Here is a 12709-nt window from a genome sequence, read left to right as displayed (position 1 = left end):
CCAAAACAATTCCAATAGAGATGAAATTTGACAGAGAGGCTAGGTACGTGGTGTTAGAATATTGGGAAAAAGATGAACATCAAAAGAGAAGGGAAAATGGCACTTGCAGAAACGGAAGAAAGGAAAGGAAGGAGGAGTGATGGTGCAAGAACCACACATGGAGCATGCAACAATACAACATGCATGAATATGACAATGCACATGATGATATGATATGCAATGCATGACACGCAAGCAATGACAAGGCAACAGCAGCGAATAACTGGAGGACATCTGGCACATCGGTCTCGGGGCGTTACAATAATGGGACATACGGATGGACGGGGCATTGAACGAGCATGGTTACCATGGTAGATATTTGTCCCGTCTCGTCAAGTGACACGTCTTCAGCATTGAACAGGCGTGGACACCAAGAACGCGTCATGGGCGGTGCCATCGGCCGAGGCGCCGCTTCAATGACGGTGCCAGTGAGAGGCCACCTTCGCTCTGGGCCGGCTTCAATTTGAAGCGGCCGCTCTAAAACGACATGCATGCGGGTAGCTGGCGCCGGGCGGGAACGCGCGTGGGAGGGAGGATGGTTTTGGATGGGTAAGGGTGATCAGAAGCGGGCGTAGTTTTTGTTTAAACGCCATAAAGTCATTTATGTTTGTTTTCGGTTTGTGAGAGAAAACGTGTTTGAATTGTCCTACGAACCGATGCTGGACCGCATTGGATAGCAGAATACATCTGAACCGCATGATCCGAATGTATGCGAGCGGTTTACGTGTAGTTGCAGAGGCCCTAAGAGGAATGCGGGAATTGCACTCGAATTTGCTCCAACCGGGTGGGATTCAGGACGGATTCTCGACCACGGCAAGGCGAAAGGGATGAAGTGCTCCTTTGTCCTTTGGCAGCAAGTCAAGAACCCAACTGACGGACGGCGGCAGCGACACGGCTCCTCCTCCTCGTCGTCGTCGTGCACGCGGCGAGCGGCGAGCGGCGTGTCCCCCGGAGCAAAGACCGATGCGATGCCTCCGAATCTCAACGAACCTTTCCCTTGGCCACCTCCACAAATATGGCGCATGGGGGCAAAGAACTTCACATGCGTGATAACGATAAGAATAGATACGTAGTAGGTACACTATACGTGCTGTGTGGAGGTGCCCTGTGTTCTAGGCCACGTTCCGCTGCTAGTCTTTGGGCCATTCGGTCGGCGCGTCACATGACCGGCTGGCCGATGCTCCAGAGACAAAGGAAAAAGAATTGAAGATGCTACTGTGCATGCTGATCCTTCTCCAGAGATTGCCGTGGCCGGTGAGCGGGCAGCCTGTGTGTGCATGAGGAGAGGACCACCGATGAGGAAAATCAAATGCCGGGATATGAACGCGGGCCAAGGCCGGTGCGGCCGGCCGCCGGCCACCGCGTGGCGGCACGAGCGAGTCCGTACCACTTCTCCTCGGCATTCACTCACTTCTGGATGTGTCCGTTGGGCTAGTCTCCCTGCACTCAATCTGAATGTGTCCGTTGGCCCGGCCTTAGCCAAATCACGCGCGACTTCGGTTCGTGCCTGCCAGATTGACAGACGATTTTTCCTCTCTTGATTTTGTTACGAAATTGGGGCCTTCGACTTTAGATGTTAGGCTTAGTGCGATGCCTATTTGGTATTCCGTTCGGACAATCGGCACCCTTTCATCAAATGGGTAAGAGCAGCGACAAATTTTGTCAAAATGATGGCTTCAGACTTACCGATGTATTACTTTGAAAGGTTTTTATTGAATAAAATTAATAAAATGACTGCATGCATCGTCCAGATGCAGAGACCGGGGGTCGTCTTCTTTTTTAAAAAAGTGGAAACGAAATGATAGTACTATTTTTTGTTTAAGAAACGCATCATAGACACAAACACTGACATACACGTGTGTGTACTCACTTCGATGAATGTATGTAAGCACATTCATGACGCCATATCTGTATGAGCATCTCTCATAGACTAGCCCGCCTGATTTTGAGAAAGATGAAGTACCACAAACGTCTTGTAGTTGACTGACATGTTTTGCTGAGAAGTTGTCCACAAGTTGTAAGTTTATCATCAAGCATTTGCTTGGTTGATCTTGCAGCCATTCGATTATTGGGCTAGTCTCATGTGCGTGGGTAAGTTCTTGACCCTGTGCAACTAGGCGGAACAGCAGCGGCGGCATGATTCAGCGAAAACCTAGGCAGCCTTTGAGCATCGTAGCGATGTGCTACATTGCTTGCCACAACTACAAATTAAATGCAGGCAGCGGCCCGGGCTGCTTGGGTCCTGGCGCCGTCACTTGGGCGGAAACATTGCTGACGCATAAATGAGTTTTTCCATGCCAAAGATAGAAACCCAAGAGCAAGTTCCAGGTTCATAAGCGCCACGCATGACCAGACTCGATTCTCTCTGGTAGCACGACTCGATTAGGCTATAGGAATTGTGGGGGTCCAAGAGAGGGGATCACCAGGTAACTTCTTCGAGCTCTGGATTTGGTGCTCTTCTCGACGGACCGCCAAGCCGTTTCCTAATAACCAAAATCTATCGATTCTCTCCGGTAGCATGGATGGATTAGGCTACAGGAATTGTGGGGGCCAAGAGAGGGGATCACCCGGTAACTTCTTCGAGCTCCAGATTTGGTGCTCTTCTCGACAGACCACCAAGCCTTTTCGTAATAACCAAACTCTATCATCCTACTTCCTTCGACTTTAAATAGAGGGCGCATAACTTCTAAAAGAAGGCACATACACATTTCATTGATCGGGCGGGAATCTCGAAAAGCGTGTGCACCTTTTTTTCTAGCCGGAAGAAGCACATCACTAGTTACAAGACCAAATAACTAGGCCCACTCAGGGCCTGCAAGCGGCGCTTGGGGTTGTTGTTGTTGGTCAAGCCTTGTGGGCCTTGGCCTTCCCTGGCTGGCCGTGCTTTGAGAATGTATCAACAACAATGAGTAAATGAGAAATTGAGAATGCAGTTATACCAACATTTATGCCTCAATAAAAAGAAGTTGTCCCAGCATTTGTTTTCTCAACAAGTGACTGGTAGTTGCCTGAAACAAATTACTCAGGTCCCAGGTCAGGCCCCCCTTTAGAAAAAAAAAATCCAGGCAGGGCAGCCTCAGTTATGCAGTTAACGCAGGCCCTCTGCCCTCTGGCTGATTTTGCTTCACTTGTTCTGCAGCATTGGCACACCAGTGCTGGCCTTGCACTTGCAGTGAGCGAACCAAGCGAAGTCTCCTCCATCCTGACTCACTCAACCCTTCTATGCATACGATACATTTTGTCCGATTATTGTACGACGCCAGGACAAACCATTCATGCTTAAAAAAAGAGACAAAGCACGTCCCTTCAGTTGCAACGTCACACAGATTTCAAACACTTGTTATCGTACGAAAAGTAGTTTCGTGACTCAATAGGCAACACATCAGATAAACTATGCTGGCCATGATCACAAATCACCTTGGAACATGACAGTAACAGAATGCATTTCGTAATCACGGGGCGTAACATTTAAAAGCACAGGTTTGGAAAATAATCTGAGCACCGGTGGGGCAATGCCTCAGCAAATGTTATTTACTAAACGCTGGAAGCCGACTTAGCCGAGGGAGTGTCCGAAACACATTACTCTGAACAATACACTAACATAAAGCTCAAGTTCACCGTACAGGTGACCCACCAGGGAGGAATGCAACCGTGGGATTCACTTTTATTTTAAGATCGAGCTTAAACCCTTAGACCGCCATGGGACTCACTAGTTCTGCAGCATCGACACCGCCTCCTTGTCAGTGAACCAGGTGAATTCTCCATCATCAAGTATAGCCATCTCAACAGGGAGCAAATCAGAAGTCTTCTTGTCCGAGATCGCCTTCTGCACTGCGCCGGCTTTCCCAGCCCCAGTTACCACCATGGCGACGTATGCGGACGAGTTGATCACCGGAAACGTGAACGTGATTCTCTGTGGCGGCGGCTTTGGAGAGTCCAAGATGTGGGTGACCCACTTCGTGTTCTCTTTAACAAGAGGATGGCCTGGGAAGAGAGAGGCGATGTGGCCGTCCGGGCCCATGCCAAGAAGCTGGAGATCGAACCTGGGAAACCCAGTTGTCTTTGACATTGCAAGGACGCCATTCTTAACAAGTTGCTTCAAGATAGTTTCATAGTCCTCTGCTGCTCCCTCAGCAGACAAGGCATCATTGATAGCATACACTTGACCAGCAGGAATTGGTACCTACAAAGTAGAAGACATGACCCAGTTAAAGACTTCTCAATAGGTAGAAAGTTACATGTAGCTATAAAACTGATGAGAATGGAACAATTATAGATAAGAATGTGTCACTATCTAAAGAACTGTAAGGGCACCCACAATGCGAAGCGCTAGGAGTGAGCGCCAGGACTAGCATCCTGTCCAATCGGCAGTTAGACCGACAAATCCTGGAGTCTAACCCAGCGTCGACGCCAAAGCTGCAGGCGAGCGCTAGCCTTTTCTTTCGTCCTCCGCGTGAGTTGAAACTTTGTCAGGCGATCGCTAAGCACCCGCTATTAGCGTCTGCCACTGGAAGAGGAAGCGCTAGATTCCTGGGATATTTATTGTTTCAATCATAAGAGCCGCTGCTAGCGTCTCCCACTGGAGATGCCCTAACTAAACTTGTAACAAAAAATGAAGGTTGTATCTTGAAAAAGCTACAGATTTTACAGGACTCATCTCTGCAAATGTTTTACCAGGCCACATAACGGAACTTACGTAAGACCATATTTTGCCAGAATCACATGTTATCTGCACGGCTGTCTAGATGATTTCCAAATGAAGCTAACATAAATATGGCGCTATGCCATACATGGACACACTGATCAAATTTCTTATAAGGCATGGATACACTAAGATATAGCTCCAAATTTATCCAAAGTTAACATGGTGAAGCTAAATAGCCTGTTACCAAATCCAAGCATTACCATAATCTTATTCCTTTACAACTCCCCATCACTGGAAGCCACAAATTATGTCTTCCGAATGCCCCAACTTACTAAAGGAAAGACCAAAATATGTGGAAACTGGGAGTTGCTACCATACATTCAAGTGAGGCGGTCTACACTATCTACAGGACTGTAACTAAATTTCTCAAAGAAAATGAAAGTTGTATCACTTGAAAAAGCTACAGATTTACAGGGTTAAAGTTCCCAAATGCTACTGAACTTATGTAAGATCATATCTTGCCAGAATCACATGTTATCTGTACAGCTGTTTACATGATTTCCAACTGAAGTTAACATAAATATGACATGATGCCATACATGTAAATGATTATGAGCATCCCTACAATTTGTACAATAAATTGATAACACAGGTTTAATTATGACTTTTTGTAGGCAGGTATGTTGCGCATGATTATATAGAGGGGCCATATGCTTCCACAAATATAATCGCCGAATTTCTTACTAGGCATGGATACACTCAAACAGCCCAAATTTATTCAGAGGTTAACATGGTGAAGCTAAATGACCTGTTAGCAAATCCAGGCATTGCCATAATCCTGTTCCCCCATCCATAACTCCCCATCAATTTCAAGCAAATAAAATAAAATTATATCCTCATAATGTCCTGCCTTACCATAGGAATTGCATGAAGAGGAGTAAATCTAGGAAGAAGCCGTGGGGAATACCTTGGAGAGGAACCCATCGAGGGCGAGCTTGTAGTTGCTATCCTCATGGTCCTTGGGCACGACCCTCTCGTCTACCCAGAACACATGCCACTTGCTCCAGTCAACCGTCTCCAGGTACGGCGCCTCCGTCAGCTTCCTGCGAGACCAAAAAGGAATCAGGGATCCTCACGCGATCCGGGAGACCCCGGGCAGGCAGAGAAGGAGCGATCTCCGGGGAGGACGGGCGGGAACGGACCTGAGGGCGTAGATGAGGGATCCGCCGGAGAGCACGACGGTGAAGGCGCCCCTCTCGGTGGCGAACTTCGCGGAGAGATCCGCCGTGTACTTGGCCAGGGCCACTGCGAGGTTCTCCTCGGCGTCGAAGATGAGCAGGTCCCTCTTCGAGGAGGCGGCGGGGGCCGGGGCGGCCATCGCGGCGGCGGGGAGGAGGACGGGGGTCGTGCGCGCGGAGGAGAGGAGGCGGGACCGGGACCGGAGGCTCCGGACCGGGGCGAGGGACGCCGGCGGCGAGCGGCGGCGGGCGAGGAGGGGAGGCAGGGAGGAAGATGCGGCGGCGGAGACGGAGACGGACATGGAGGTGGACATGTGTTATATGCGGGGTGTGGGGCTGGTGGCGGGGGTGACAGGTGGGTGGTGAGGCTCGCCGCGTTTTGTACCGTTGAGATCCTGATAGACGGCCGGCGTGCGGAGAAAACCAGGCGAACAAAGTGCGCCCGGCACTCCTCAAAATGTTCCAAATTCTCAGTTCCTTTGCCCGCACTTGGGCCAATTATTTTGCCAAGAATTTGTAAGAGAAATGGGAGTAGATGGATACTCATTGAAAATTATGTTTTTTTGGCAAAGGATCAAAAACAGATTCAAAATATATGATGGGCGAATATTTTTGTTTGGCAAGGCTAGCTTTGGCACCAAACAACATACATATATTCAACAACAACAAAAAACATACATACATTCATGGCTTGTTTCGAACATAGAATAGACAATACAAGGAACAAAAACGTAATGTAAGTGCAGATGCTAATAATCCCCCCAAATGGTAGAGAAATGGCGGAATTCCTATAGTTATTTATAAAGTGAATCAACAACCAAAAGGACGCCTTAGGAACATTTCACAGATTCATTCCTATGGAATCTTTCTGTTCCAAGCAATCCTTAACTCAAAGTTGATGTAGAGAACATGCTTATCTTCTATTTTATCCAAGGGACAAATGCCCTCAAGCTTTTTACAAAGAACGATATGCCCAGGACTCAATGAGCAAAGTTAACGCCCAGTTTTATTATGCGAGACCATAATAAAAAAATGGTAACATGCTACCACCAAATGCATCATGCAATAAACTTTTTGAACTTGCGTATCTTTCTTGCCTTTAGCTCAATGTGTCGCAAAAACTAGTAGAAGCATGCCAACGCCCAACCTAGACGTACATTATCCATGATCTCCATCGTTGAAACCTCTCCTTTATTCTCAAATAAAATTCTTCTTAAAGTCATTTTTTCTCAAATAAAATTCTTATTAAAGTCAATGAACATACTATGTATCACCGACAAAATATGCTAACTCTACGAAGTTTGTTGGGGCTGTTGGAAATATGCCCTAGAGGCAATAATAAAATGGTTATTATTATATTTCTTTGTTCATGATAATTGTCTATTGTTCATGCTATAATTGTGTTATCCGAAAATCGTAATACATGTGTGAATACATAGACCACAACACGTCCCTAGTGAGCCTCTAGTTGACTAGCTCGTTGATCAAAAGATAGTCATGGTTTCCTGACTATGGACATTGGATGTCATTGATAACGGGATCACATCATTAGGAAAATGATGTGATGGACAAGACCCAATCCTAAGCATAGCTCAAAGATCGTGTAGTTCGTTTGTTGTAGCTTTTCTGAATGTCAAGTATCATTTCCTTAGACCATGAGATTGTGCAACTCCCGGATGCCGTAGGAGTGCCTTGGGTGTGCCAAACGTCACAACGTAATTGGGTGACTATAAAGGTACATTACAGGTATCTCCGAAAGTGTCTGTTGGGTTGGCATGAATCGAGACTGGGATTTGTCACTCCGTATGACGGAGAGGTATCTCTGGGCCCACTCGGTAATGCATCATCATAATGAGCTCAATGTGATCAAGTGGTTGATCACAGGATCATGCATTACGGTACGAGTAAAGTGACTTGCCGGTAACGAGACTGAACAAGGTATTGGGATACCGACGATCGAGTCTCGGGCAAGTAACGTACCGATTGACAAAGGGAATTGTATACGGATTGATTGAATCCTCGACATCGTGGTTCATCCAATGAGATCATCGTGGAGCATGTGGGAGCCAACATGGGTATCCAGATCCCGCTGTTGGTTATTGACCGGAGAGTCGTCTCGGTCATGTCTGCATGTCTCCCGAACCCGTAGGGTCTACACGCTTAAGGTTCGGTGACGCTAGGGTTGTTAGGAAGACTTGTATGTGATTACCGAATGTTGTTCGGAGTCCCGGATGAGATCCCGGACGTCATGAGGAGTTCCGGAATGGTCCGGAGGTAAAGATTTATATATGGGAAGTTGTCATACGGTCGCCGGAAAGGTTCGGGGGCATATCGGTATTGTACCGGGGCCACCGGGAGGGGCCACCTCTTCCGGAGGGCCTTATGGGCTGTATGGAGAAGGGAACCAGCCCAAGTGGGCTGGGGCGCCACCCCCCCTAGGGCCCATGCGCCTAGGGTTGGGGGGAAACCCTAAAGGGGGCGCCCCCTTGCTTGGGGGGCAAGTCCCCCTCCCCTTGGCCGCCGCCCCCCCTCTAGATCTCATCTAGAGGGGGCCGGACCCCTTCCCCCTTCCCCTATAAATAGAGGGGTGAGAGGAGGGCTGCACACAACATCCAAGGCGCAGCCCCTCCCCTCCCCAACACCTCTCCTCCTCCATAAGAGCTTGTCGAAGCCCTGCTGGAGTACTGCAGCTTCACCACCACCACGCCGTCGTGCTGCTGTTGGAGCCCTCTTCCTCAACCTCTCCCTCCTCCTTGCTGGATCAAGGTGCGGGAGACGTCCTCGCTCCGTACGTGTGTTGAACGCGGAGGTGCCGTCCGTTCAGCGCTAGGATCTTCGGTGATTTGGATCACGACGAGTACGACTCCATCAACCCGTTCTCTTGAACGCTTCCGCTTGTGATCTACAAGGGTATGTAGATGCACTCCTCTCTCCCTCGTTGCTAGATGACTCCATAGATTAATCTTGGTGATGCGTAGAAAATTTTAAAAATTCTGCTACGTTCCCCAACAGTGGTATCAGAGCTAGGTCTATGCGCAGTTTCTATGCACGAGTAGAACACAAAGTAGTTATGGGCGTCGATATTGTCAATTTGCTTGCCGTTACTAGTCTTATCTTGATTCGGTGGCATCGTGGGATGAAGCGGCCCGGACCAACCTTACACGTACGCTTACGTGAAACCGGTTCCACCGACTGACATGCACTAGTTGCATAAGGTGGCTGGCGGGTGTCTGTCTCTCCCACTTTAGTCGGATCGGATTCGATGAACAGGGTCCTTATGAAGGGTAAATAGAAATTGGCAATTCACGTTGTGGTTTTGGCGTAGGTACGAAACGTTCTTGCTAGAATCCTATAGCAGCCACGTAAAAACTTGCAACAACAATTAGAGGACGTCTAACTTGTTTTTGCAGCAAGTGTTTTGTGATGTGATATGGCCAAAGGATGTGATGAATGATATATGTGATGTATGAGATGATCATGTTCTTGTAATAGGAATCACGACTTGCATGTCGATGAGTATGACAACCAGCAGGAGCCATAGAAGTTGTCTTTATTTATTTATGACCTGCGTGTCAACATAAACGTCATGTAATTACTTTACTTTATTGCTAAAGCGTTAGCCATAGTAGTAGAAGTAATAGATGACAAGACAACTTCAAGAAGACACGATGATGGAGATCATGGTGTCATGCCGGTGACAACGATGATCATGGAGCCCCGAAGATGGAGATCATAAGGAGCAAATGATATTGGCCATATCATGTCACTGTTTGATTGCATATGATGTTTATCATGTTTTACATCTTATTTGCTTAGAACGATGGTAGCTTAAATAAGATGATCCCTCGTAATAATTTCAAGAAAGTGTTCCTCCTAACTGTGCACCGTTGCGAAGGTTCGTTGTTTTGAAGCACCACGTGATGATCGGGTGTGATAGATTCTAACGTTCGAATACAACGGGTGTAAGCCAGATTTACACACGCAATGCATTTAGGTTGACTTGACGAGCCTAGCATGTACAGACATGGCCTCGGAACACAGAAGACCGAAAGGTCGAGCATGAGTCGTATAGAAGATACGATCAACATGAAGATGTTCATCGATGTTGACTAGTCCGTCTCACATGATGATCGGACACGGCCTAGTTAACTCGGATCATGTTATACTTAGATGACTAGAGGGATGTCTATCTGAGTGGGAGTTCATTGAATAATTTGATTAGATGAACTTAATTATCATGAACTTAGTCTAAATCTTTACAATATGTCTTGTAGATCAAATGGCCCACGTTGTCCTCAACTTCAACGCATTCCTAGAGAAAACCAAGCTGAAAGACGATGGCAGCAACTATACGGACTGGGTCCGGAACCTGAGGATCATCCTCATAGCTGCCACGAAAGATTATGTCCTAGAAGCATCGCTAGGTGACGCACCTGTCCCACAGAACCAAGACGTTATGAACGCTTGGCAGACACGTGCTGATGATTACTCCCTCGTTCAGTGCGGCATGCTTTACAGCTTAGAACCGGGGCTCCAAAAGCATTTTGAGAGACACGGAGCATATGAGATGTTCGAAGAGCTGAAAATGGTTTTTCAAGCTCATGCCCGGGTCGAGAGATATGAAGTCTCCGACAAGTTCTTCAGCTGTAAGATGGAGGAAAATAGTTCTGTCAGTGAGCACATACTCAAAATGTCCGGGTTGCATAACCGCTTGACTCAGCTGGGAGTTAATCTCCCGGATGACACGGTCATTGACAGAATCCTTCAGTCGCTCCCACCGAGCTACAAGAGCTTTGTGATGAACTTCAATATGCAGGGGATGGAAAAGACCATTCCTGAGGTATATTCAATGCTGAAATCAGCAGAGGTAGAAGTCAAAAAGGAACATCAAGTGTTGATGATGAATAAAACCACTAAGTTCAAGAAAGACAAGGGTAAAAAAAACTTCAAGAAGGACGGCAAGGGAGTTGTAGCGACCAGACCTCAAACAGTCTGATCTCTGTGCTACGGTGTCATCCCTGGATCAGTAATGCTGACACCACACAGTACTCGGAGGATTTATAACAGAGTAGCAATCACACACTTATTACATAGAGTGTCTCCATAGAGAACTTATTACAGTAAATATGGCTTAAGGCCATCTAATAACGATAACAGCGGAAGGCTTGGAAGATAAGTGAGTCCATCAACTCCAACGGCATCACTGAGTATAGAACCATGACCTAAAAACTCCTTAATCGTCGTCTAAAAAGTCTGCAACATTAATGTTGCAGCCCGAAACGGGTCAGCACATGGAATATGCTGGCAATGTAACACATAGAGAACAATGGAATGAAACAGCTATACTATATGCATATTTGGCTGGTGAAAAGCTCTATGGTTACAGTTTTGCGTAAAGCCAATTTTTCCCTACTTCAAAGGAATAAATTTAATTACTATCATGGTGGTTGTTAAACATTGAGAATGGTTGACAGCATTCTCAATCCCAATTAAACATCATCATTAAACAAAACCCATCAAAATTAATTTAGAGTAACATGTTGAGATTCACATGATAATACAGGTACTAGATACTCAAGATGTCCATAACCAGGGACACGGCTAACCATGATTAGTTTGTTACACTCTGCAGAGGTTTGCGCACTTTTCCTCACAAGACTCGATCGCCTCCGTTTGGTTTCTCGCACTACATGATGTTTGAGAAGATGGATGACCGAGACATAGTCTTTCAGAAGCGCTCGCACCTTACGATCAGGTAGACCGTACCACCTACATCCCCTACATCTGCTAGTCTACCACTGTAAGAGTTCGCACGACTTAGTCAACTATGCTAGAGCCCATAATAGCTTGTGGCTGCACACGGAAGTTTCTAGTATGAATAGTCTCATGATCCCTTTGAGCCTGGGTAGCGGTCCAAAAGAAAACAGGCAAGTCCTGGAATACCCAGGTGCCTCAATCCACCCAGATGTGTGTTTAAGTTGCCACCTTAGATAAACCATTAATTAACAAACTCGCATCTGTCATGGATATCACTCACCCAATCCACGTCTACTAGCATAGCATGGCATAATAAGCAAACGTAGAAGTAACTCCCAAAGGTTTGATATTAAACAGGTAATAGGTACTACCTCAACTACTTCTCATCCCACAATTTAATTAGATCCTAATCATGCAATGTGTGAGGATTGATCTAATGCAGTAAAACTGGGTAGTAGAAAAGGTATGATCAAAGTGTTACTTGCCTTGCTGATGATCCGGGAAACCTAGCGATTCGAAGTAACAAGCGGCGCACTCCGGGTATTCTATCGCAGACAAACAAACAAACATACAATAAGTACTCATCTAATGCACAAGTAAAACTCGAATAAGAGATCTAACCAGAAGGTTCAACTTAAGAACTCCGGTTTGCAAAAAGAATCAAATCGAACGAAGCAACGAAAGTCAAACGGCGAAAGAAACAACTTCGTTCTACTAATCTGAATCTAGGGCAATTTTTTTACAGTAGCAAAAATTTATTTAAGTTGGTTAAACGGATAGAGGGTTTCGAGACGAAACTCCAGGCACTTGAATCTCCTGATTCCGATAAACGAGCGAAAAGTTATACTAAAACGAAAATCGGATCAGGAATCGCGATCAGAAAAATCGCGGATTTCATCCGAGAAAAAGAAAAAAATGACGAACGCTCGCTGAATTAAATAAACCGGAAAAACCGATCTATTTAAAGAAAACCGAAACTAAAAAAACCGACAGAAAAACCGAACGGTTTTTCGAAAAAAAGAAAAAAACC

General features: G+C 46.4%; 1 protein-coding gene across 1 annotated transcript; it reads right to left on the bottom strand.

Moving 5' to 3' along the window:
• Nucleotides 1-3465: 3465 nt before the first annotated feature.
• On the bottom strand, nt 3466-6281 carry LOC125510237 (putative 6-phosphogluconolactonase 4, chloroplastic). Its single transcript, XM_048675359.1, has 3 exons — nt 5887-6281; nt 5652-5787; nt 3466-4222 (listed from the first exon to the last, which is right to left on the bottom strand). The coding sequence occupies exons 1-3, from the start codon at nt 6234-6236 to the stop codon at nt 3749-3751; spliced, it is 960 nt and encodes a 319-aa protein (XP_048531316.1). The 5' UTR covers nt 6237-6281; the 3' UTR covers nt 3466-3748.
• Between the last annotated feature and the right edge of the window lie 6428 nt (nt 6282-12709).

This window comes from Triticum urartu, chromosome 5A (genome assembly GCF_056163025.1).
Source record: "Triticum urartu cultivar PI428250 chromosome 5A, HENAU_Tu73, whole genome shotgun sequence".
In the NCBI taxonomy this organism is placed as follows: Eukaryota; Viridiplantae; Streptophyta; class Magnoliopsida; order Poales; family Poaceae; genus Triticum; species Triticum urartu.
The sequence above is the reverse complement of the archived record's forward strand: the minus strand, read 5'-3'. Positions and strand labels throughout refer to the sequence as shown.

Excerpts from the sequence above, each read along its gene's own strand:
- LOC125510237 (XM_048675359.1), bottom strand. The coding sequence starts at position 6,236 with ATGTCCACCTCCATGTCCGTCTCCGTCTCCGCCGCCGCATCTTCCTCC. Across the intron at positions 5,788-5,886 it reads TCCCTCATCTACGCCCTCAG|GAAGCTGACGGAGGCGCCGT; the intron begins GTCCGTTCCCGC and ends TTGGTCTCGCAG. Across the intron at positions 4,223-5,651 it reads TCGATGGGTTCCTCTCCAAG|GTACCAATTCCTGCTGGTCA; the intron begins GTATTCCCCACG and ends TCTACTTTGTAG.